General features: G+C 43.5%; 1 protein-coding gene across 2 annotated transcripts in view; it reads right to left on the bottom strand.

Annotated features, from left to right (window-relative positions):
• LOC136749222 (MAP kinase-activated protein kinase 2) overlaps nucleotides 1-24,292 on the bottom strand; it is a 57,853-nt gene that overhangs the window by 11,234 nt on the left and 22,327 nt on the right. For both annotated transcript variants that reach the window (XM_066703291.1, XM_066703289.1), the window contains exon 2: nucleotides 10,263-10,402. In XM_066703291.1, coding sequence (XP_066559388.1) covers nucleotides 10,263-10,402 — 140 coding nt within the window. The remainder of the gene's footprint in view (nucleotides 1-10,262; nucleotides 10,403-24,292) is intronic.

The raw sequence follows: 24,292 nt of genomic DNA, 5'->3' as shown, positions 1-24,292 counted from the left end.
TTTAACAAGAATTCAATGCATTTTATTCTGGTTTCTTTGGGCTTTTCACTTGTTTTATATTAAGTGTTCAATATGGACTTTATAAGGAATACTGGTATGTGACATCAAAATAAAATATACAAACTACTATACATTTTCTCCAGTTCTGCAGATCAGACAAATTATATTACACTACTACACTACCAAAAATGATTTCTTGAGATTCTTGCCCGAAGAAGAATTTTCTTGTAACAAGAAAAACATATGTTTTAACTTGTGTGAGCTGGTCAAAATAGATCTTGTGTTTTCTTGGTGCAAGAACCTGAATTTAATTACAGCAGTAATTTCTTACAGCAAGTCAAATCTAACTTAAATAAAGCCGTAACAGTACCTTCAGTTCCAGGTGATATTAATTTATTATTATTATTATTATTATTATTATTATTATTATTATTAATTAATTTTATTTTAGTATTTTGCACTTAAGTAATTTTTAAATAATGTTTTAAGAAAACACTTAAGTAATCTGAATAATTTCTGAACACAATAAATAATGTCTTGTAAGAACTTTCTCTTTTGATAGAAGAAACCAATCTCTTGTTTCAAGAAATCAGGTAACTCGTTTCATTGGACCAATTTCTTGTTACAAGTAAATTCTGACTGGAATTTACATAACCATGGGATGAGAATAAATGTATTGAGCCATGAAAAATTTACCAAGAAAACATTTCTTGGCCCACGGATCTTCAGGGAAGAAAAGTTTTCTTGTAGTAAAAAATTACTTTTGGCAGTGTACCAAGTTTTTGTTCATTGACATTTTTTACCTTTTCCTCCATTAAAGTCAAAGGGAAGTTTTGAGATGCTGAAATACCACTCAAATTGAAATTTGTTAAAGTTGTTGCATAAGAAATGAAGGAATAATGTGCATTTGAAAGAACCTAGTGTATGCGGAAAAGTTTAGAGAACATTTGTACAACAAAATGCAGAAATATAAATCAAAATCACTGTTTTCATGAAACACAAGGCACTATCGGTTCACAATGAGAAGCTGGGTTCATTTATTCAGTTCAGGCGTTTCTTTTGAAACAAAAATGAATTAAAATAGAGGCACTTAAATAATTTAATATCATACAGAAAGATTATTATGATCATTCAAATGTATTTACTATATACAAAAACATGAATTAACTGACTTTTTATAGTGGCTTCGGACACAAACAATGCACGTCATGTCACTGACACAAACATTTGCGTGCGTGTGTCCATCTCCAATGAAAACACCTGCATGGTTGCGAATTCTGCTCTTTTGCCCTAACTAGTTAAATACTGCATTTCTTGCTCTTACTGTTATGATATTTAAGAGCAGGGTTGGGAGGGTTACTTTTTATTCCGTTATAGAATACTGATTACCTTATTTTGAAAATCTGTAACCTAATGCAATACATTACTCCACGTCAGTAACGAAATCAGAATACTTTTATATTACTTTTGGAATACTTTTTTTTTTTTCTTTATTAAAACACAAAATCAGCCGAGTTCAAGAAGTGAAACAAAATGTACTACACATTCTAATATGGATGACGGATTGAAATTGTTTATTTATATCCAGTTCAAACAATTAAAATGGTAATTAAGATTTGCATTAGTTTAATTATCTTGTATATTTATACTTCATTTTGTAGTAGTATATGATTTTTTTTAAACCAGTGAAACTGTATCTTGATCAGTCCCGGCAGCAGGATGAACAGGGAGTGGTGGTGGGTGATTAGTGTTCGAATTGTGTCTGAGGTAGTGTATGGTGCCGGTGAAGTACGGGGCGGGGTGGTGAAGTAAAATTACAGATAATCTGCGCCAACCCAGATACACCGATCAAGCATTGTGCTATAATAAAGGGGGTTTAAAACGCCATTTCATTATCCATGTTATTATCACCGGTTTCAATTCACCAGCACCGAAAACAATCAATGTAATTATATGGCGTTATTTTTAAGTATCAACTAGTGAGGAATGTTAAGCATCTTGTTTCTGCAATTAACACATTATTGATGTCTTACCTTCTTTTAAGTGATATCTATCGGTTTGTAAAAGTTTACAGGTTTGACATGTGAGGATCCTGAATGCACACTCTGTAAAGAGCGCCGCACAACACGCCATGGGTCAGGACTAGTTTATTCAGTTTGTGTGATTTGTTTTGTTTTAGACTATAACCACATTGCATGTTGTTATTTAGGTATTACATTAAGTCATTCATTTTTAAGGTCACAGAACCAGCTAGGATGCACAGGAACTATTTGTAATGTACCTGGATGTATATTAAATTAAGATAGGATAACATATTACTGCAAATACAAACTGTCAGTGACGTTTTTGGGTTATACAATTTCTGTGCTGCTGTTTTGCTTATTCTGCTTTCATAAAAATATGTAATTATGAAATCGTATTTATTATAATTGTGATTAAAATTCTTATTTTCTACTCGCATGTCAAGCATAATTTTATTACAGTTGCACACATTTAAAAAATAAAATCTTACCTCCAGATGTTTTTAATTATTATTATTATTTTAAGTGTAGTCCTTGGAAGCAGACATTGTCCTGTGGTCGGCACATCTTGTATTGCACTTTAATATTTGCTCCATCTTCTTTTTTGGAAGTGAACAATTGTCTGTACTTCCACGAGTTCAATCCCTGCTGCCACAGCGGCCTCAGTTGTAGAGCTGTGTGTTGCTGGTTGCGACAGCGCTGACTAGCTGCTCCATTCTGCTGCTTGTTGCAGAATGGTGCTGAATCAGCCACTCTTTGGCCAGAGACCGTAAATAAAAACAATGTTGCAAAAATACTACACGCGGGCCCCTTCAGATTCCCTTACACTTTAACTTAAGTAAGTAAGTAATTTAAGTAATCAGTAATCTCTTACTCTTTTTAAAAAGTATCGGTAATCAGAATACTCGTCTGACAGGAAAAACGTAACGGGAATACAAGTATCAAAATTCTGTAATCTGACTATGTAACACCGCTACTTGTATTCCGTTACTCCCAAACCCTGTTTAAGAGCATATGCAAATGTGACAAGTTTCAAGGGGGAAAGTTTGGATAACGACAGTTTGCCAGGAAGTGTGCCAGAGATCGTTTTCTTGAAGGCGGGAGGAAACATTCTTCCCGTCGGCCTTATTCTAGGCTCTGACCTGCCCTCACGCTGGATCCATGAGTGTCACTGAAATCGCACCTCCATGGCCTCTCTGAGACATGAGTCATGGGCCTGAGGTTGACGGAAACATCACCGTATGTTTTGAGTGAGTCACTAGGAAGACTGTCAAAGAAGTGCACGGTCTGCTCGACGATGTCACATTTCAAATAGAGGCATGTTTTCAAGAAATACCTTATTTGTGAGCAGCCTGTCCCTGACATGCATCATATCAAAAATACACCGTCTTTTTCCTATGATGCAGGTTACTCCCCTACCCTACCCCCTGTGCCCTATAACGCCATTACCGTGGCTTTTACACCACGACCATTGGAATGACCCTAGGGCCAACCGCTTCACGAGAGATCAAAGGACTCGATTTCACCAGCACCGTAACAATGCCTTTCCAAGCACCGCTGAACTAGAAATGAAAGAACAAAAAACTTAAATAGCAAAAGTTATCCTGATAACTGGTGCTAGAAAATGGTTGCAAGTGTGTGTGTGAGCGCACACTTGCAAGCATCAAGACTCTTTTAGGTGTGAAAACCCTTCAGATGACACAGATTGGTTTTTGACGGTTTTCAGTCTTCATTACTCTAAAAACGGGTTTTTGTGGTCAGTCGGAAGCCAGACTATTTGGATGCCATCGCTTAGATGAAGAGCTGTTCTCTACACGTTGAAACTGGCAGATTGCTCTAACCACATTAGAAAACCGGGGCATCGCATGTTACCTGAGGAAGGAGAGTGAGACTCAAACGAGATCTAAACCGCAGCACGTTTAGAGACTTTCGATATCAATCACCAACATGGCAAACACAAAGAACCATAGGTACTCTGCTAGCTTCTGAACATGATTATGTACACAAACACACAACACACACTCAAAGCACTATATATATCATCTTCAAAACAACACCATGAACACATATACTCAAAAATCCCCTTTGAGATAAAAAATATCAATTTGGGGGCATACACTAAAAGCACTAAAAACATAAGTAAGCATGTCAGTGAAATGATGTAAAATGCTAATAGTCTGTGCAGTGTTGTTTATGCCATTTTCCATCAGTAAATCAGGGGGTCTCAAGCCTGGTCCTGGGGGGTTTTGTTCCAATCGACCACTCAATTACTTAAAAAGTCAAATAAAATCAGATTATCTCAATTAAAGTTCAGGTATTTGAGGGGCTCCTCTGGGAACAGGGTTGGGGAGCCCTGTATTAAATCAATAGCAGTGGTTTTAATTCAGAAGTATTCTACTTTGTGCAAACTTTTTCCATTAAATTATTTTTAGCATTTAAAATATTGCATATATTATTCCTTCGTATGATCAAAGTCTGCTAACGTGAGCTCATGGAAAGACTTAATAAAAAGTATAGTTTTAGGAGTGATCAATTTCCATTTCCAGATTCTTCTTTTTGGGTTCACAAAAGTCTATATTATGATTCACTTTTGTTCGGCTTCCTGCCTTTAACCATTTAATTTGTGTTTCTATTCTGATTTTAATCAGAATTCTGGTAATAACTTGAATATTAATCCTGTGGTTGAGTGCACCACGCACTACACACATACACAGCAAAACCGTCCAAGCAGCAAAACCCACTGGGGCACCCCCCGAATATCGGCACGTAACATAGCACCTACGGCTAAGAAACTTGTATGTAACGCAGAGGAATAAAACACAGAGTAGCAACACAAATCACACCTTTCATCACAAACACAAAAGGAACTCTCCTAGCAGCCCCGGGGAGAATCTACCATCATACATGAACATGGCGTGCACACAAGACTCTGTAGGGACCGGTTTCACACATTTCGATCAGGTTTTGAAAGCTGTCTTTATGCAAGCTCTTGCAAACTGTACCGATGCAACAGAAGAGCAGATTGTGCATTTTAAGCAAATGTGACTTTCACTTTGCCCACTGGTCTGCCTAGATTTACTCAAGATAAGATAACAAGCCTGCAAACCAGATTTCAATCCTAGATCAGAGTGATAAGCCCAGAATCAACTGGAGAGATGGAAATGTGCATGCAACCCCTTCTCTTCTGAGAGGTAATACTTAAATTTCTCCTGGATGTCCCTCCACTTTCTCTGTATTCAGCTCCATATTTTCAGTCACTCTCTTCTCATCTCCATCCTTCACATCTTACAGAACGACCACAACACAAATCTAGGCAATTCACTGCTGCCCTGTGCTCTGAAGTGCTCTGGCTGCCTGGAAGTGACTCTACACAAGTCATTCAGAATTTGCACTTGTTCAACCTCACTTAATAAAATTCTGCTGCCCACTATTCCAGGTAAGTGCCATCAAACCTGAGGTTTCTCTTGCCTTCCTTATCAAAACCACAGGCGTCTCTGGATGAGTAAGTGATAAAGGCCCATGAGTAGAAACAAATGTGAGATCACACCTGAAGACATTTGCATCACAGATCCCCATCTCTCCCGACCCATAACAGCATGGATACACTGTGGGGTACCCAGACCCAGACAAAATCAATCATCTATAAACCACACAGCTAAGACCGTTAAAGTCACTCAGGTGTCTCACAGTGTCAAAAAAGCATGGAAACTTGCAACTACTGGTACATAATAAAAACTCAAACCAAGATCAGAGTATTTTGGCTCATTTCTAAAAACACTTTCAGAGAAATGGAAAGTGAAACATTCGGACTCATCATGAGATTCTGGAAAAAAAACTAAAAAACATGACATATTTAAATTGATGGATGGAAATAATACTCATGACATAACAGTTTCAGTCAATGGTTTCTCTCACCGCAAGCTCATAACAGGTGCCTGAAATGTGGAGCTTGCTTGCTAATGTATTTGAAAAAAAAAACAATGTCTGAGAAACACATATGATGGGCTGAAATAATATTGTAAGAGGTTTCTTGTGAGTACATCTTAAAGCCCTGCTGGGAAAAACTGAAACAGATCAAACTGCTCTGCAACAGGAAGTGTATTTCCGTTCCCGAAATACATCCACTTCCTGAAGTCATCCAGAGGTTATAAGGTTAAGACTCATCAGGCCTGCCAAGGACTATGGGAGTGGATGGGATTCAAACTCCAGGGTTGGTGTTATCAGTGCAATGTTTAAAACAACCCACAGTAATACACACATATATGCAGACGGTGTGTGTGTATATGAAATCACGCGTGTATGATACATGCACGGGTATTATAATTGCGGTAATAACGATCCTGAAACTGCACCTTAACATGGTTTTCCTGTGAATAAGCAAGAGCATACTGCTGAAGACATGTCAAAAGCTCTGAATAGGCAGCCAGATCTGTCTGTGCCGCTCCAGAGCCTCTCATTGTGCACGACGCAGGTTTCGAAAGAGCGTTGATGTAAAACAAAAAAAACTAACACCAGCCCCAATGACTCAAAAGGCTCCGTAGCCATGCGCCTGCAATTCGAACATCAAAAACCACCATCTGACAGAAATGCATGAAAGAGCCCGGTTACTCAAATGCAGCTGTGCGCTACGGGATTAACCGAGATGGCAGATGGCCAGACCAGAAACCTGCAGGGCCCAGAAAGCCACAGGGGGAAAAAAGAGAAGCCTTCTCTCGGCCTCAGAAGCGACTGCGATTGATTCAGAATCGAAATCCAGTCCATGGCCCGACTGCATCTGTCTGACAGGTTCAGTCAGCGAGAGCAGTTTCAAATCACTCGACTGATTAATTTCTTCACCCCACGAGCGATTGAAACCATCTTTCCTGGCACTGGCAGCAATGTGCCGAGCTGTGCCCAGCTGTACCTATAGACTCCACTGCTACAGAAGACACACCCCCACCTCGTTCCCCAGGCAGGCAGCAGACCGCATGTTCACCATTAACAAGTTAACAATCCCAGTTTGCAGAGAAAGGCAATTACTCTGCAAAAATGGCTCTGATTTGCAAAACAATTCAACTTTTAAATAAGTAAACTGATGCACTACGGCTGAAATATGCCTCCCCTGCCACAGCCAGTGTTTAGCTTGAAAATAAAACCTATATAAACATATTGTTCAGTCTTAAAAGCAACTCTATACGAGAACCCTCCACAATAACTATCTTAACTGGTCTGCAGCTCTACTTGTGTGGTTAACTGGGAATACAGGTAAGCAGGGAGCTGTTGAAGACTTGTGTAAAATCCCCATTAGACAGGATTCACTTTGGCGTGAGGTCAGTCTTAATTTCTTCAACACATTCAAATTACTTGTAATTACAAAGTACATTGTGTATTTAGATCGCTGATGAAGTCAGACTACATATAATCTTATCTTCAATTCCTAGAAGTGCAAAAATGCACATACCGAACACCACTAGCGAAACGTGCATCATTTGAAGACCGAAATGTGTTTTTATAGATACCATTCTGATTCATGTACATGTAATAACAGAGCCGAGCGTGTCTTGGTTATCGGAAGGATGGAGGCAGGGGTATAAATAATACCCCGTGCAATTACCATAAACCCAGAGCAAAGGTTAGAAAGAAACTGAAATAAACAGTTAAAAACCAAAAGTCTGAATTAAACTAAATTACAGTCCATTTGAAATGTGTTCAGGAGAAACAAAATGATTTGATTGAATTTGCTTGATAAGATTAAATCTGTAGTGAAAATATATATATAAAAAAAATATATATATATCTTTATTCAAATACAGCTACAGCTAATAAGTTGTGCGTTTTGGAAGAAAGGTGTTTAGGGTCTAGATCAGCAACCAATATTCACACAGTTTACACATTGAGCAGAACTATTGAAAATATCTTGGCTATACTGGTCAACCCTTTTAATTATGCTATTTTTATTTATTGAAATAAAACTACAATTAACAATAGTGAACCATCCACAAAGAACTCTAGATTTTCAATACAGTAAGATTACATTATACGTTTGTTTTTAATCACAGAGTGGAATACATCATTAATTAGAGTAACAGATCTGTTGGTACTGTGTGCTTGTTGGATGCTGTACTGATTGTATCACCGCACTTTTGTGATGCCTGAAAATGTTTCTTGAGTAAGATGTCAGTCGGATGAGGGAGTCTGCTCAGGAATTAATAACACACCCGTGCGGTTTCTCCGCAGTGTTTAGGTGTTGTTGCTCGGTTTATCTCGGCAGAGAGCTCTGTTGTTTGTTTGATTTTTACAGTTGACAGTGGGTGGCCACAGAGGCAGGGGCGGGAAGCGTGGTGGTGACTCTGGCCCAATGCCAATCACCACGAACCCCAGAGCATCTCTGCAAGTCAAGCTCGACTGAGAAAAGGAAGGAGGTTTGCCATATATATCTATACATTAACATATACATATACAGATATATGGCAAGCCTCCTTCCTATATAAATATATATTTGACAGATCTGGATCAAGGCGTGGCTACGCACTCACAACACGGGACGCCTGCCAGACGCAGTTTTGGTCCTGAAGCCCTGCGGTCCGAGGTTTGGGCCTGTGGTTTGACACCCACCTGTCTTTGACCGCAGTGTCACGAGGGGGAATGAAACTGTGCAAGTTTCGGGGCGTGGGTGAATTTAAATCGCCGGGCCCCCTGGCCGAATGGGTCCCACTCTTTAGCAGCAAGTAGCTTGACCAAAACGTCTTTTTCCCCACTTGAATGGTAAAAAACTAATTGTGAGAATGTGCCGATTGTCCTACCCGACACCGAAAAAGATTTCACAGGCCAGTGAATCCAAGAGGATGAACGTGGCATCTCAAAGCTGGAAGTATAAGGAAAACCGCTTTTGAATCAGGACCTCGACACTCTAGGACGAGCTTGTGAGAGGCCGACGCTTGTGGCTGTTTAAAAATGTTTCTCAGCGGTCATTAATGGTCCGGGTGAGTTTAGAAAACATTCCTTGTATAATCTAATCCCCCTGCATGTTGAGACCCACGTAAAGCACTCCCTTTCCAGATTAACAAACAGCAGACCCATTTTAAGTTACGTTTCCAAAGAAAAAGCAAGTACATTTTGAAAGTCCTGATAATAGGCTTCCTGTTGTCTAACTAGAAGAACAAAAGATCACGAGCTAGTAATACAAACAAAAACAAACATTTCAAGGTATTTTTACTCCATTTCCTTGAGTTTTTGTTGTCGTGTTAGATGAAAAATGGCCGCAAGATCCAGTATTTGATTCCAGCGAAATTGGGCGAGAATGACTGTACCAAGTCTGCAAAATCAGATCAAAAGTCAAGGGGTGCCAGCCGAAACTACATGAGAAATCGGGGGGCGTCCTCGTGTCTAAAACGTCTGGAAACAGTAACTTTCATTGCTGGGAAGGAAAAGGTCTCCATTTCCTCAGCGATTGTGGTTTTCCTCCTTTCAAAGAAAACACTAAGGGTGGTGCTCGAATTCTTAAGAGAAGAAAGACATTCTTCTGCTGATTAACAGAAAACATGCAGGAACCCTGTTATATGTAATAAAGCATGCATGTTAGCGATTTGGTTTCAATGAGTAATATGATTTTAAGAAGATTTCATTCACAACTGCAACACCATCTACAGTAAGCCAACACACACAAATTTAAATGAAAAAGTCTCCTGGAAAGCAGCAGGCCTTTGGATGCCCTTTTGGTTCAGAAAGAGGCAATACTGGGAATTACGGACTGCTGGGATGGGGCTGTATTCCCCTGACCTTTGACCCTTGAGATCCTGCAGCAGGAAATCGTCCATCTTGAACGGCACAGACAGAACTAATAAGCAGTGATTCTGAGCTCAGACTAAACTAGGTTAACTGTGAAAACTCGAAGAAGGGGGGGAATGCACTGGAAAAAAAAAAAAAAAAAAAAGGTCATTGCGGCCTAACGAGCGAGAGATTTTAACTCAGTTCAGGCAAAAAAAATCTCAGCATGTTAGTCATTTTACCACCGCTTCAAAAGTTACCAACAATAGTAGCGTTTTGAAGTGGCTGCGTCTGTCTGTGTCTCCTCGACTCTGCCCCACCTTTTGAGATGATGATGATGATGATGATGATGATGATGATGCACTACCTCTACCAATAACAAAGTGGATCTAGTGAGGATGCGACTCGCGAGATTCGGCCTCGCCGCGGTGCCGGTTGGTGGAAGGGGGGACCACAGCACCACACGTAACACATCACGTCCCGGGCGGCACCTACCACTCCATGACGATCAGCAGGCACTTCCTGCCTTGGTACAGGTTCTCGTACACCTCCACGATGCGCACGATGTGGCTACAGGGCGAGGCGCGCCAGTGCAGCTCCACCTCCCTCCGGGCCTTCGGACAGTCCTGCAGCATCTGAGAGAGAAAAGGAGAGGGAGACAGAGGAAAGGGGGGGTTAAAAAAATTACAATCATTAGTACCATTATAACTACATCCTGGCTTCTCTATTTGTGGCAGTGGTTTACCGCCTGGTTGTTCTCGATTAAGACAGGCCACAGTTTTGATGCAGTCGGCACAAAGACAACACAAACGGACATCTGCCGCCACACAGCGGACAGAACACAGTACTGCAGATCACCCTGCCTGCCACCGGCTACGGGGTCATGTCTAGGGCAACACTGCCACCCGCTGGCGGCGTCCACAAGACTCTTATTGTCGGATTACACTAACAAATGTTTTTGTTCCTGGGTAGTAAGTGTTATTTCCTAATTGCTTACACCTCAAAAGTATAGAAAATGGCTATTATTCCCCAGTGATATTTTGAAATTTAATGAGAAAACAGGCGAATGTGTTATACAAAAACTACTACTAAAAATTTAGAAGTGAGCAGTTTTTGGAGATTTACAATTATACTGTAAATACATAAATAAAAAATTGTGTTACATAGTGTTATCTAGTACAGGTCCAGCATCGATTATCCGCCACATTTACTGTTCTGAAAATGTGTCAGATTAACAAATTTGGTGGATCAGACATGCCTTATGCTTGCATGTAATGTCTGTCACCTGATTTGTATTGTTCTCATTATTTTAATTGAGTTAATAGGTAGTTTGTTAAGAAGGGGAGATAAAGGCATGGGAGGGAGAACACACAAAAAAAAAAAAAACTCTTTAGCAGTCTTGACTTGTCCCCCTCAAATAATACTGCATGAAACTACATTCAGTTGAAGTATATCTACCTTATCTTCTTATCTTAATGAGGTGGGGAAAAATACACAAGTGGGCTACCATTGCCGTTTGTGTACAGCATATCATCAGAACCGGGGGGGTGTAAACTGCCGATTCGGTAGTTGGTGTTGCCTATGGGGGTTTATCATCTTTCCAGTCGAAGATTAATATTTCACTTCAGTGTTTGTTGCAAATTGATTTCTATCGGTTTTCAGTTCGGGGTGTTCCCTTTTGGTTTATAGCACACACTGTAGTTCAGAGATTTTATCGTAATCAAGAGTCTACATTTTCATTTCACATTGCAAGACTTATTGTTTTGCAGACTAACGAGTACTAAATAGAAGTACTGAGATCCAAAACTCTTTGGCGGATGGCGATTCGCAAATTGTCCGATTTCAGATAAGTTTTATAATGGGGATGAATTCCGTTTTTGGGGATTTTTGGCGGTATTGCAGATTTGGCGGATTAACGAGTGGCAGACAAAAGAGAGGGGAACTGTAACATACACCCTGCGTATTGCACCTCAGAATAAGACCCTCCCAACATGCTCTCCTCCATCAGCCTGGTTTGTGCACTGGCCCAACATGATTAATAAAACACGTGTGATAGAAACATGCACATTACAACTAGAGATGCGCCGATCCAATAATCCTTATCGGTCCGATACAGGGCAAAAACACTGGATCGGATATCTGAAATAATAGATGTTGTAATCCGATACGATCCACCGACAAATCTAGCCTGAAACTTCGCCTTAAAGGGGAACTCCAATGAAAATCCATATTTTCTCAGGTTATTCTAAAAGTAGAAACATTATGTGCAGTGAGTTTTTCATGTCCAGCTCATTCTATGTACCAGAAATCAGAGACTGAGAAATATGCCGTGACGTCACCAGGATCCTAACTGTGGAGCTGCTTTCCTGAGAGTCAATGGCAAAATCAGAAAAGTCACAAAAAACATTTTAAAAAATTACATTTTACGCACATTCGATTGGACCCATCACCCTATTTTTCCAAAAGAACGATCAGCTTGTAGTCATAAAAAGTGTATTTCACCACCCAGAACTGTCGCTATTATTTAACATGATTATTTTATTCCAGGCACCGCCGTGTGGCTAAAGCGCAGTGCGAACTGCGCACGCGTGTCCTCCACAGAGCTGCACTGCGCTGGAGCCACACAGTGGTGCCTGGAATAAAATAATCATGTTAAATAATAGCGACTTCAGGAAACCTCAGTCACATAGAGGGCATAGAGGGCATAACAGTCACATTAGAGCAAGGTTCCTGCAGGTTAAGGATGTGGAAAAATAATTAAAATGACATTTCATAGTCTTAATTACAGATTTTTTTAATGACCTAGATCAAAGTGTTCTAGGATTATAATAGTTGCATCGACAAATTCCATATAAGCACAATCAGTGGAATTCTGCAGATCTGCGCATATCTGTGGAAATCTGCGCTACAAGAACACGAACCAATGGCTTCCTCACAGAGATTAAGTGTATAATATGTGCAGTGCAATTAAACTACCACAAATCTACAGTTGGTATGTTAACCCACCTAATAACCAAACACCCTTTGTTTGACAGAAAAGGGAAGAGGAGCAACAAACAAATTAATATTATTAAGCTACATACACACAGCCAGCTATTGCCATTTATTTTGTATTGACTGGAATCGAGCGCACAGGTGCGTTTCTGAATGCAGAGCGGTGTCTGTGTGTTGAGTGTGTTTTGGAAATGGGGAAAAGTAAATCGTTTAGTTAAGTAGATTGTATAAGGCATTTTCGGTGCAGCTCACATTGCTAAACTATTAGGCTATTGAATGAAAAATAAAATTAAAACAAATTGAAGATCTTTAAGTGAAAACTTAAATGTATGACTTAGGACTAACACTGGATATGCTATTTACGTTAATGTTGAGTTACATTCTACATTGAAAAGTGTTTGTTTATTTTTTTACTGGAAATTTATTTATTTATTTATTTATTTTTATATATATTAGCATTTCCAGTAAAAAAAAAAAAAACTTTTCAAATGTAGCTCAAACCTCAGTAGTAGTACATAACTTAAATCTCTCTCTCTCTCTCTTTTTGAGTTATTTATATTGTCATATTTTAATCCAGTGTATGACACTAGAATTATAGATATATTGTGTTAACTAAATGTTGCAATTTGAATTTTGCACAGTTGTACTTTCAGTGATATTTCAGTATTCATTTTGAATTTTTAAATGCTGCTTAAGTATTTATTTTTTCATTTAAAAGAGTTTCACTAAATAAAAGCAAGCAGCATTATTGCATAAGTCATGTTGATGTGGGCTTTGTATTTTTTTCCTTTAAGGAAATAGATCATTTGTTTCACATTGTATCCATACATATGGCATATTAACAGCTTAGTAGTAAACAGAAATATCGGATCGGTATCGGCAGATAGTAAAGGTTGAGGTATCAGTATCGGATCGGAAAAGAAAAAGTGGTATCGAGCCATCCCTAATTACAACCCAACAAGAAAGACCGTCACTCCACTACTCCTTTCTACATGCGACTTCTTTTCCATTCCTCCCCCCAATGGACAATTGTTGAAGGTTTTACGGCTGATGGGTGGAGTTTGCCCTTCGCTTCCTGTGTGTAGCTCTATGCCCCTAGTAGTACAGGCCCAGGGGAGGACTGGCACACTATTAATAGCACGCATGAACCGGACACTGACAGCAGGGCAACACACTTCATACCTTAACAGACTGAAAACGGGCGGAGGCAGGTGTGCACACGAACACGCGTGCGCACACACACAGCACTGCGTTTCAATCATGAATTGACCGATATGGGAAAAGCATATCCATTGATATTGGGAAAAAAATTAAATTGCACTAGCCCCCTAGTTAAAAAGTATTCAGGAATCCATGTGGATATTAGCAAATATTTATCAATGAGGGGGCTTGAGAAAGCAGGCCTGACAAGGGGTGGACTGGGCCGAGCACACGCTCGGAACGCTGAGCCGCCGGCCTCCAGCTGTTGGGCATTATTTATGTATTTGTTTATTTGTCTACAGGGTTTTATCCCTACAGGGGTAGGGGGTGCATTTCTCCAGGAAGATTTCCGCATTTTGTGCGTGAATGCCCTTTTGTTCAGCGTCTGCTGTGTCACCGTGCTGGCATGAAGGCATGATTAAGAGATAAGAATGCAGCGATGATGCCACAGGACCCGATGCATCTGTATGCACACAGCCTGGCCCCGCAAGCGCCACCAGGGACTGCACCGAGCCCCGCTCACAGTTGCTCACAAGCAGAACTCGTGTTTATTCTCAGCGAGTTAGCATCTCTTGGAGGTCGTTCACATGGAGTCTACCTTTCAATTTCGAACCAGCTGTAAATGATTCGTACTGTGAATGAAATGTAAAACAGGCCTGCGTGGTATCCTTCATATGGACAGAATCGGTTGAGTTGTTTTGTTCAGGATTACACCTGCAATATACCCTCCTTGGCTGCTGTAAGGAGTCATCTGAATAGAATATTCTCCAACTGTGTGAATCTCGTCACTGACACACCACATTTCAACAGTGCATCAGGTTTCGTGAAAATCAGTGCCCATAAAGAAACTTTAAATCGTTTATGTAGTAATCATAGATGTGATTATAAATTTAAGTTACATTGCTATAATAATCCATAATCAGTCCACTTCCCACTGACAGCCACGAGAGGGCAGCAGCAGCACTGTGGTTATCAGACCACAACTCCTACAGGCAAAAACGAGAGAAAGGACTGCTTTCGAAACACCATCATGCAACACGAACATGGACATGTGAAAAAGTTACTGGCAACATTGGGCAAAGCTCTGCCCTGTGAACCACAGTCAGACGGCGGTATGACAGCTTCGTGGCACCTGTCTGCTCTCAGCACCAGGGAACTGCAGACTTTGGATAACTGAACAGACTGCATTCTGCTAAAAATACCACGAGCGTTGGACAGGTTGTGCAATGAGTCTAACTGTCAAACAAGAGAAGGAAAACAAAACACACATTCCTGTGAAAGTGGGGAACCTGTGAAACCCTTGTTCTTGCAACGCAAGCCTCATCTTTGCACCATCAAAATCTCCCCAAGCCTCTCAAAAAAAAGAGCTAACCAAACATCCTGACAAAAACTACACTTAACGGTGCATATAAAACACAAATAATTGCAGTATTTCTGAAAGGGAGATTGTTCAAATGTCAGACTGCCAACTCTGAATAAAACAAGCCCACAAAAGAAAAGCAGCTCAGGTTTCTTTCAGCCATAGACGATAGTTTAAAATGGACCGAAAGTACACAGCCTCTGTCCTGAGCTATGAACATGAAAGAAAGCACAACCATCAGCTCGTGAAATCACCACAGAGGGATCTACACTTTGGCAGGTTGAAGCGGGCCTGAGCGACAGGGCCGAAAACACAGGAACCCACACAGACCGCATTGGCCCACTGTGCTATGTATGACTGGCTGTGGAAAGAATGCGTCGCTTGGGCCGTGCAAAGCGATACGGCAGCTTTGTGCGGCTCTGCAATTCTCACTGCAGGAGAGCCGGGGGGATGGGGGGCACATTCTGCTCCAGGACCCCCGGCCCCAGGATTCCAGAGAGATCGCAGTGGGGGGGGCATGGACACACCGGCTCCACACCTTACTGATAGTTTACCCCTAACTGTCCCTGCACGGCTGGATGCAGGAACTGGCTTCTTCAGCTTTCGCCAACAGGAAATCAAAAGCAATGTTTATTTTATTACGCAGCCCCTTTTAGATTCACAAAAGCAACACTATAAATACATAAGGTTTACACTCCCGCCTTAAATGCTTCTGACCCAAACCAAGAAGTTGTCTCCAGCAGAAAACGGGTTAATCCTTCTTTGCCTTTGACTGGAAACCCAGCGATACCCAGTAGTGTGTAACACTAGCAACCACATCGCTCAAACTACCAGTCCAGACAGACCGGTCCGAACACAGGTCTGCACTTTCTGGACGATTCGCATGGGGAGAAATCGGTTTCACTTTCCGAACTCCAGGTTTGTAAATATTCCTGTCAGGGAATCCACATCTGATACTGCAGCAAAGCCCCACAGAGGCCCATAATAGCAACTGTGAACCACTGTAGACAACACGGACCTATGCTCGCTGCCTGATGTAGAGTAAATAGGGCGTAGTTGTCCGATGTGTGGAAGCGGTACAATCGGGGGGAAGAGTCTGCGGCTCCTCACACCTGGACCAGACTCGGCTGCTGTGCAGAACCACACCCTGCTGACGCAAGCACAGGCCAAATTCGCTCACTGGCACCACCAACTGCACAGAAAAGGAGGCCGTGCCCATCGCGCCCCATCTCACGACCCCACCCCCCACCATTGTTCTTCCTTTAATTCATACAGGGAAACATCCCTGCATTGATCCCAGGGAGTGGGAGAGCTTCAGTCCACAACCTCCTCCCAGCCTCTGTGCCGAGCTCTGACCGCGCAAGATGATCCCTGGGGCTTCCACAGCGCTGACTGCAGCGTGCATTTCCAAACCAGCGCGGTCCTGGACGAGAAATGGGATGATTCAAACTCTGTTTGCGTGGCTGTAGTGTCAGGACTCCACAAATTACATATTTTTCACTATAATGCTTCACTATCACCCCGCAAAATTTAAAGATTTCTACTTAAGGCAATCTGAAAACTCCATTAGAATGTGTTAATTTTGTTTTCCATTACCCAGAAGCTCTTGCATCCCACGCCAAAGATTTCATCTAAGAACTAGCATTCCTGTAGGCTTCAGAGATATTATTGTTAGGCCGAATAAAAGTTAAGATCAGAGATAACCAACATTGCTTCCGATTTGCGTATATGTAGAGGTTTTAAAATGAATAGAAGTTTACAGTCACCCACAAATCAGGTCAACTGAGTTCTTGAGGTTAAAACCTAGCATATTCATGAGTGCGAAGGAGGTACACTATTTTCATCCTGTCCTCAGTGTCTACCCACAGGGGCTGGGTTTAACGAGTTTACTAATTTTACCCATTACTTTATTTGTTATTTTGAGTTATTTGACTAACCAAGGAGACCAACACCCAAGAATTAACAGCAGCAAGACATTATACAGTCCTAAGGTGAAGTATCAGACAGCGATTGAATACAAACGCTACCGCACACACGACAGAAAAACAGTGTACATCTGACAGCCTGGACGTCTGGAGTTTGTCATCCACCTGAAAGATGCCTTCCCAGTCCCCTGAATTATACGGTCTCTGCAGCAGCTCTCTTCAGCTTTCACAGTTTCCTGAGCAACTGCAACTCCAGTACAAGCAGCAGCTGTCACGCAGTATCAAACAATTTCCCCTTTAATTGAGAAAGACTTGCTGACATGAAGTCAAAATCAGGTGCCCGGTCTGCCAGCCACAAGTACCCTCTAACAAGACTCTCTCTCTCTCTCTCTCTCTAAGCGAGGTCACATCAGCCTCTTGGACCAAGAAAAGCCTTGCCAAGACTGGCAGGGACACACAAGACAGACCAGGATTGAGAAAGATTGAGGGCATGAAGAAAAACAAAAACAAAGATAAAGATCTAGGTCAGTTCACCACAGCGTGCGACAGGAACCGTGTGTCATCCGATCAGTACCAGAGAAGGGCTGATTGAACACACGTCCTAAGCGCCAATAACCCAACGAGCTCCACAGTGCACTGAGTTCACAGCAAGTCCAGCCAGGATAATTACCATCATTAGGACCATTGCCAAGGAAGGCTTGGTGCCATGAATGTACCTCTGTGACAAGACAGACATGATTTAATTCTTGAGGAAAAATAAATGAGGTATTAAATCAACATCCTCTTGTATCATGTTTTACATTTGAAATTACTAAATTACACCAACTACTGCAAATTCAGGATAATAATCATAATACAAATATTATTGCACAATGCTCATCAACGGAGCCCAATGCCTCTCGGGAGGAGAGCATTGCAATGACAACACATCTCCCGTCCAACAACACCACAGAAATCAACAGAAAATGGAAATACACCTCTCCCGCATTGCCTACTGCTATCACATCCACACGCACGACATGGGGACATTACTGCATCGGCACAAAAATTTAAAAGAACATGATATGGAAACAAGACGTAAAAACATTAAAATTCTCCTTGGGAAGGGAAACAGGGTTGCTTTGCAGGTTATGTTCGTTCTCGGCCGTTAAATTACGGCTGCTCGGGCAGTTATAAAGACCCTGTTCTTGTCTGTAATCGCTTCAAATCCCTGCTTGGAATCCAGTTACGGTAGCAGCATGCCCATTTTATTCTGCCCTGTACACGGCATGGAGGGCATCATGCCCTAATAAGATTAATGATGTGAGCGAAGAGGCCTGATGAAATCAATGGAATATACACTGTGAAACAGCATTATTTCCAGTCCACAGTAACCTGGCCTCTTGGCCCTGCCTGCCAACCCAGCGAAGGGACTTCCTCCTGCTCAGTACTAACACAAACACAAGCCAAACTGCCCACAGTGCAATCACAGCTCACTGGGGAAAACTGTATATATAGCAGCCCTGTGGGGGGGGGGGGGGATGTTCACAGCACTGGGCTTGTAAATAGACAGGGTCTGGGAAACGAGCGCACAAAAACCCCAAGGATATGGTGAATGGAAGGGAGTTATTATTTACAGCTCTGAATTCCCAAAAGACACAAATACCAACCAAAACCTAGCTCCTTGTGGTGCCTGCCTTCAACGTGACACAGATCCCTCTATGCACAAACTGAACGGACAATGCATATCACAATCTGCAATCAAGTCCCAGTGCGTACATCCAGGTTCATTAGATTGTGTTCGATTGCTCATTCTACTCCTGCCTGCCTCTCTACCACAGGAAGCAGTTCACTTAATTTATTTAAATATCCTATGTGTGTATGTGTGTGTATATGTATATACAGTAATTGAATTGCAGAAGGAAAAAGGGCTCCAATAACTTTTATTAATAAACGCTGATCCCATCAGCATCATTCAATGGAAAGTACAACACCACAAGCATCATGCCGGTATTATTATTAGTAGAAGTCGTTTTTTTTTATTAGTAGTATTTTCTGCTAGGCTGATTTATTGGTGCATGATGTAGTTTTAATTTAAAAAACTAAACCATTGAAATTATATATCAAATAGTACTATATATTTTACGATAACTAGGTCAAAGCAGTCACCCAGAGAGCTGAGGCTTTGGTGCTCCAGTGTGCTGGGTGTCAGCTCTCCTGCCGCAGGGCCAGGCCGCTGTCCTGGTGCCAGGAAACCAGACACCACGACGCACACCAGGGGCTGACAAACAATTCAACACACCAGAGACACGCACAGCAGTTACGAGCACAAGAGGTGTGCTCTAGTACATGTACGTTCTTGTTGCTGTTGCTTTTTTTTTTTCGTCGTTTCGGGGGGTTGACAGGGTTTGGATTTGAGGGTGGAAACGTACGCCGGAGCTAAGTGGCTTGTTGTTTAATTCACAGAAAAGAAAGCCTACAGGAGCCTGTCTACACACGATCCAAGAGCGCCACCATTACACGGTCCACACAGACCATATTTAAACAATCAACAGGGATTATTTTTATTTTTTTGAGTGGCAGTGGAAGACTTATTGGAATGTAAAATATATATAAAAATCTGAATTACGATGAAGGGGAAAGAAAACACGGTGGCTGATGTTTTAGAATAACAAACGCACCGAGGGCAAGAGAGTTTGAGATGAAAAGCCAATTCTGTGGAGGCAAACATCCTCGCAGCATGTAGAAACCTGTCCAAACACACCAGGGGGGCCAAAGAAATACCTGCAATACTGTTCAAAGGTTTTCATAAGGAAGCAAGGATGGTACCGTAAGACTATGGTTTGATACATCTTAATTGCTGTTGAAAACCCCAACCTCCCCCAATAAAAAAAAAACCCAATGGTATAGGAGAGCAACAGTGGCATGAGGAAATGCAAGTACTTCCCCACAGACAAATAAGGAATCAAAAACACAAATCAAATTAACCTGTTTGACTGTTCATGAGAAGTCAAGGAAGCTAAAAGCACAACATATCAACGGGTGAGGAGTGCATTGTGGGAAGGGAACTTCCCCTTCAGTTTTGGCATGTGCATTTATAGGTGGTGTCAGGACAAATCTGATGGCTTTGTGCCGTGTAGTAATCTGATTAGACCTCCAGTACTCCAAGGCTATTTTATGAAATCATACATTTATCTTAAAATGTGAATGAAAAGCATTTTAATATCCTTGTTGGATAAGCTGTTCTCTATTCTTTGCTGTGCAGTGGCCTGTATTAAAAAAACAAAATATGAAATCATAACAGCCTAATCTGTAATCCAAACTCAGGATGTAAGAAAAACTACCCATGATGCATCAGCATTGTTATTGGTGTTATTTGGTGATGCAGATGGACTTTACTTTCTTTTCCCCCTTTCTCTCTCATTCTGCATTAATGTCTTATGTCAACACAGCTGTAAGGACTGAGACAGAACCACAAACCAGGGACTCAAAACGGTCAGAGAGGTAAAAGGTCACAGTATCCAAGTCTTTACCCATCATCCACCAGGTTCCTTCGACACGAAGAGCAAACCGCAGGCTGAATCATGCCAGGAACCTCAGTCCCACGCGAACGCAGTCGTCCGATTAGGAGGCCGACTAGTACACCAGGTAATGAGATGACCGTAAAGTCTGCATTACTCATTGCATCTGGGGTAGTGGAGAGAGAGAAATTCAAGTGGAGGCTCCTCCAAAGGAGATACCCCAAGAAAGGGGTAGAGAGGAAACAGAGTTGTGGGCCTTCTCCACTCCCCCCAGTGGGCAGCCTGGTGGAGGACAGGCCCCATAATAGTAACATCCCTCCTGCCCCACACCCTAGACTCTCTCAGGGGAGGGGACAGGTATGCCCTCCCGGCAGTAGTGCGAGAGCCGCAGGTCCTCAGGAGAGGAGAGTTAGCGCCAGTGTCTCCTGCCAAGAAGACCTCAGGGCCGCAATAGCGGAGTCACTGGCGCTAGGAGAGAGGCCTGCGGCAGCAGACAGCCGGGAAGGGAGAGACCACCCCCTCCCCCACCATTAGTTAAAAAGACATCTAGCGGGGTCTACACAGTCCTCTCCTCAGTTACATACAAGGCCTCTGCTCTGCCACTTGCTCGTCGGGCCTCGGCTGCAAGGGAACCAGGGAGAACCTCCAGCACCACGGGCCCTGAGCCCAGTGGAGTTTCGCCAGCCTTACCGGGTGGCGTGAGCCGAGCCCCCCCCATAGTCTTCCTAGAGGATCAAGCGGTGAGGCAAATGGTTGAAATGATGGGTGCGAGCGCTAAGCTAGGTGAGGGAGAAGAGAGAACTGGGGAAGAGGAGGGTTTGATTGTTACGGAGCGGGTAATTCCCCTCACTGCCATTATGGCTTTAGTTATTATATCTATAAATGTGAGGAGCACTGCAGGGGTGAAAAAGAGGGCCGATGTTTTAAACTCTCTGGCTGGTATGAAAGCAGACATTATCTGTTTGCAGGAGTGCGGCATCCCGTTCCAAAAAGAATATAAAGATCTCCGGGACACTTGGACCCTAGGCGAATCTTTCTGGTCGGGGTCCAATGTGTCCCGAGCGGACGGGATTGCCGTACTCCTGAAGAACCCATTTATATCTGTAAGAAAATGTAGGGTGATAGAGGCGGGCAGGTTGGCCAGCCTCGACTTTAAATACAAGGGGGCTGTATTGAGGCTGGTCAATGTCTATGCCCCCACCAGCCAGAGAGAGAGAGTCCTCTTTCTCCCTCAGCTACGCCCGCTCCTGATCGGCACCTTACCAGTTATCATTTCAGGCGATTTCAATTGTGCTCTGAGGGATGTAGACCGGAGTAAGCCCCATAACGATAGATCCAGCAGGGACCTTGCTGCGTTCGTGGAGGACTTTGAACTCTGCGACGCAGGTCGGGACCTGGTCCCCTTGTTCACCTGGGTGAGTTCTTCTGGCTCCTCCTTCTCCAGGGTAGATCTCGTCCTCCTCAGTAAGCCACTGGAGAGGACCGCCATGTCTTCGGAGGCAGTCTTCTTTTCAGACCACAGGCTCCTGACAACAGAGGTGCTCATCCCGAGCACATGGGAGTCGGGGCCTGGGGTCTGGAAGCTCAACACCTCTCTGCTCGATGACCCTCGTGTTATCAAGACCTTTAGCAGACGGCTCGAGGAGTGGAGGACCCTGAGGGACCTTTTTGATTCTCCCATAGAGTGGTGGGAGATGGTGAAGAAAAGGACCAAGGGCTACTTCATTCAGCTGGGGAAACGGAAAGCTCGCGAGAGGCGGGCGAGATATTCCCATCTAAACGCCCGCCTCCAGCGCCTGAGTCTTTTACAGCTCAGAGGCTTCGACCTAGCTGAGGAGGTGGCCCGGGTCAAACTGAGTCTCTCCGCCCTCTATCGGGAGGAGCAAGAAAAGATCAAGGTCCTTTCCAGGGTCCGCATCATGGAGGACGATGAGAAGTGCAGCCGCTTCTTCTTCAAGAAAACGAAGGAGAGGCGGCCTGCAATGTCCTCCATGATCGACTCCTCGGGGCAGGAGGTGGAGGGGAGAGAGGCTGTTGAGACAGTGGTGCGGGACTTCTACAGGCAGTTGTACGATCAGAAGGTGGTGGATCAAAATCTGATCCATCACTTTCTGTCCCCGTTGAAGTCCCGCAACAAGGGGGACGAGGAGGCGGAGGAGGATCCAGAGATCACCACCACTGAACTCTCCCAGGTGATAAAGAGTCTTAACTCTGGAAGGACACCGGGTCCCGATGGGATCCCTGCTGAATTCTATAAGATCTTTTGGGAGGTGCTTAAGGAAGATCTGGCTCAGGTCTTGGGGTCGATGTACAGAGAGAGTAGACTAGCCCCTTCTATGAAGGGAGACCCAAAGGATCTGAGGAACTGGCGGCCGGTCAGCCTCCTGTACAACGACTACAAGATACTGGCCAAAGCACTGACGCTCCGACTGCAGCGGCCACTCCCTCAAGTCGTGGGTCCCGACCAGGTCTGCGGTGCCCGCGGGAGATCGGCAGCCGACAACGCCATGCTGCTCAGGGATGTCGTGGCCTACTCGAACGAGAGAGGGCTTCCCCTGGTCCTAATCAGTCTGGACCAGGAGAAAGCCTTCGACAGAGTGGGCCACGAATACCTGCAGCTCGTCATGAAGAGGATGGGTCTCGCTCTTGGCCTGAGGAAGTGGGTGAAGATCATCTACAGCGGCCTAAGCAGCAGGGTCCTCGTGAACCGCCACATGACCGAACCATTTCCGGTCAGGTCGGGGGTCCGACAGGGTTGCCCCCAGTCGGCCCTGCTGTACGTCCTCTGTTTGGAGCCGTTCATGCAGGCGATCCGCCGGGACGTCCAGGTGACAGGTTTCCATCTCCCGGGTTCCGGCGGAGAGCAGCTGAAAGCCCTGGCCTATATGGACGACGTGGCCGTGGTCTGCACGGACGTGCTGTCCGTGGCCAGGGTTGAGGAACTGCTGGACGGCTTCTGCAGGGCGACGGGGGCCGCTGTCAATAAGGCCAAGAGCGAGGTCTACCTTTCCGCCGACCGTGTTCCCTGTGAAGCCGTCCATCAAGGTTCTGGGGATCATGATCAACGGGACCAACACGGGCACCCGGAGCTTGGAGGAGGCCTTATCCAAGGTCCAAAGGAAGATCCACGGCTGGAGCACAAGGACCTTGACGATGGCTGGTAAGGTGCTGGTCGTAAAGGCCATTCTCTTCCCGATACTTCTCTACGTAGGTATGATCTTCCCACCAGACAAGGTCATCGCAAAACTAGTGACCAGAATTATATTTCGGTTTGTCTGGGGGAGCAAAATGGAGAGGCTGAAAAGAGTGCAGATGGTGAAGGGTACCCTGGATGGAGGCAGGGGGGTCCCGGACGTTGTGCGGCTTATAAAGGCGCAGGGGCTGGCATATGTGGTCAAGAACATCCAGGCTGCTGGCAAGAAAGTGAGTTTTATGAACCGCTTTTATTTTGCCGGCAGCCTGAGACCATTCGGCCTCTGCGCCATGGATAACACCAGGCCGTACTCGTGGGATCCCCCGCCGTTCTACAGGGTGCTCCGAGCCTTT

This window comes from Amia ocellicauda, chromosome 5 (assembly GCF_036373705.1).
Source record: "Amia ocellicauda isolate fAmiCal2 chromosome 5, fAmiCal2.hap1, whole genome shotgun sequence".
NCBI lineage: Eukaryota > Metazoa > Chordata > Actinopteri > Amiiformes > Amiidae > Amia > Amia ocellicauda.
The sequence above is the reverse complement of the archived record's forward strand: the minus strand, read 5'-3'. Positions and strand labels throughout refer to the sequence as shown.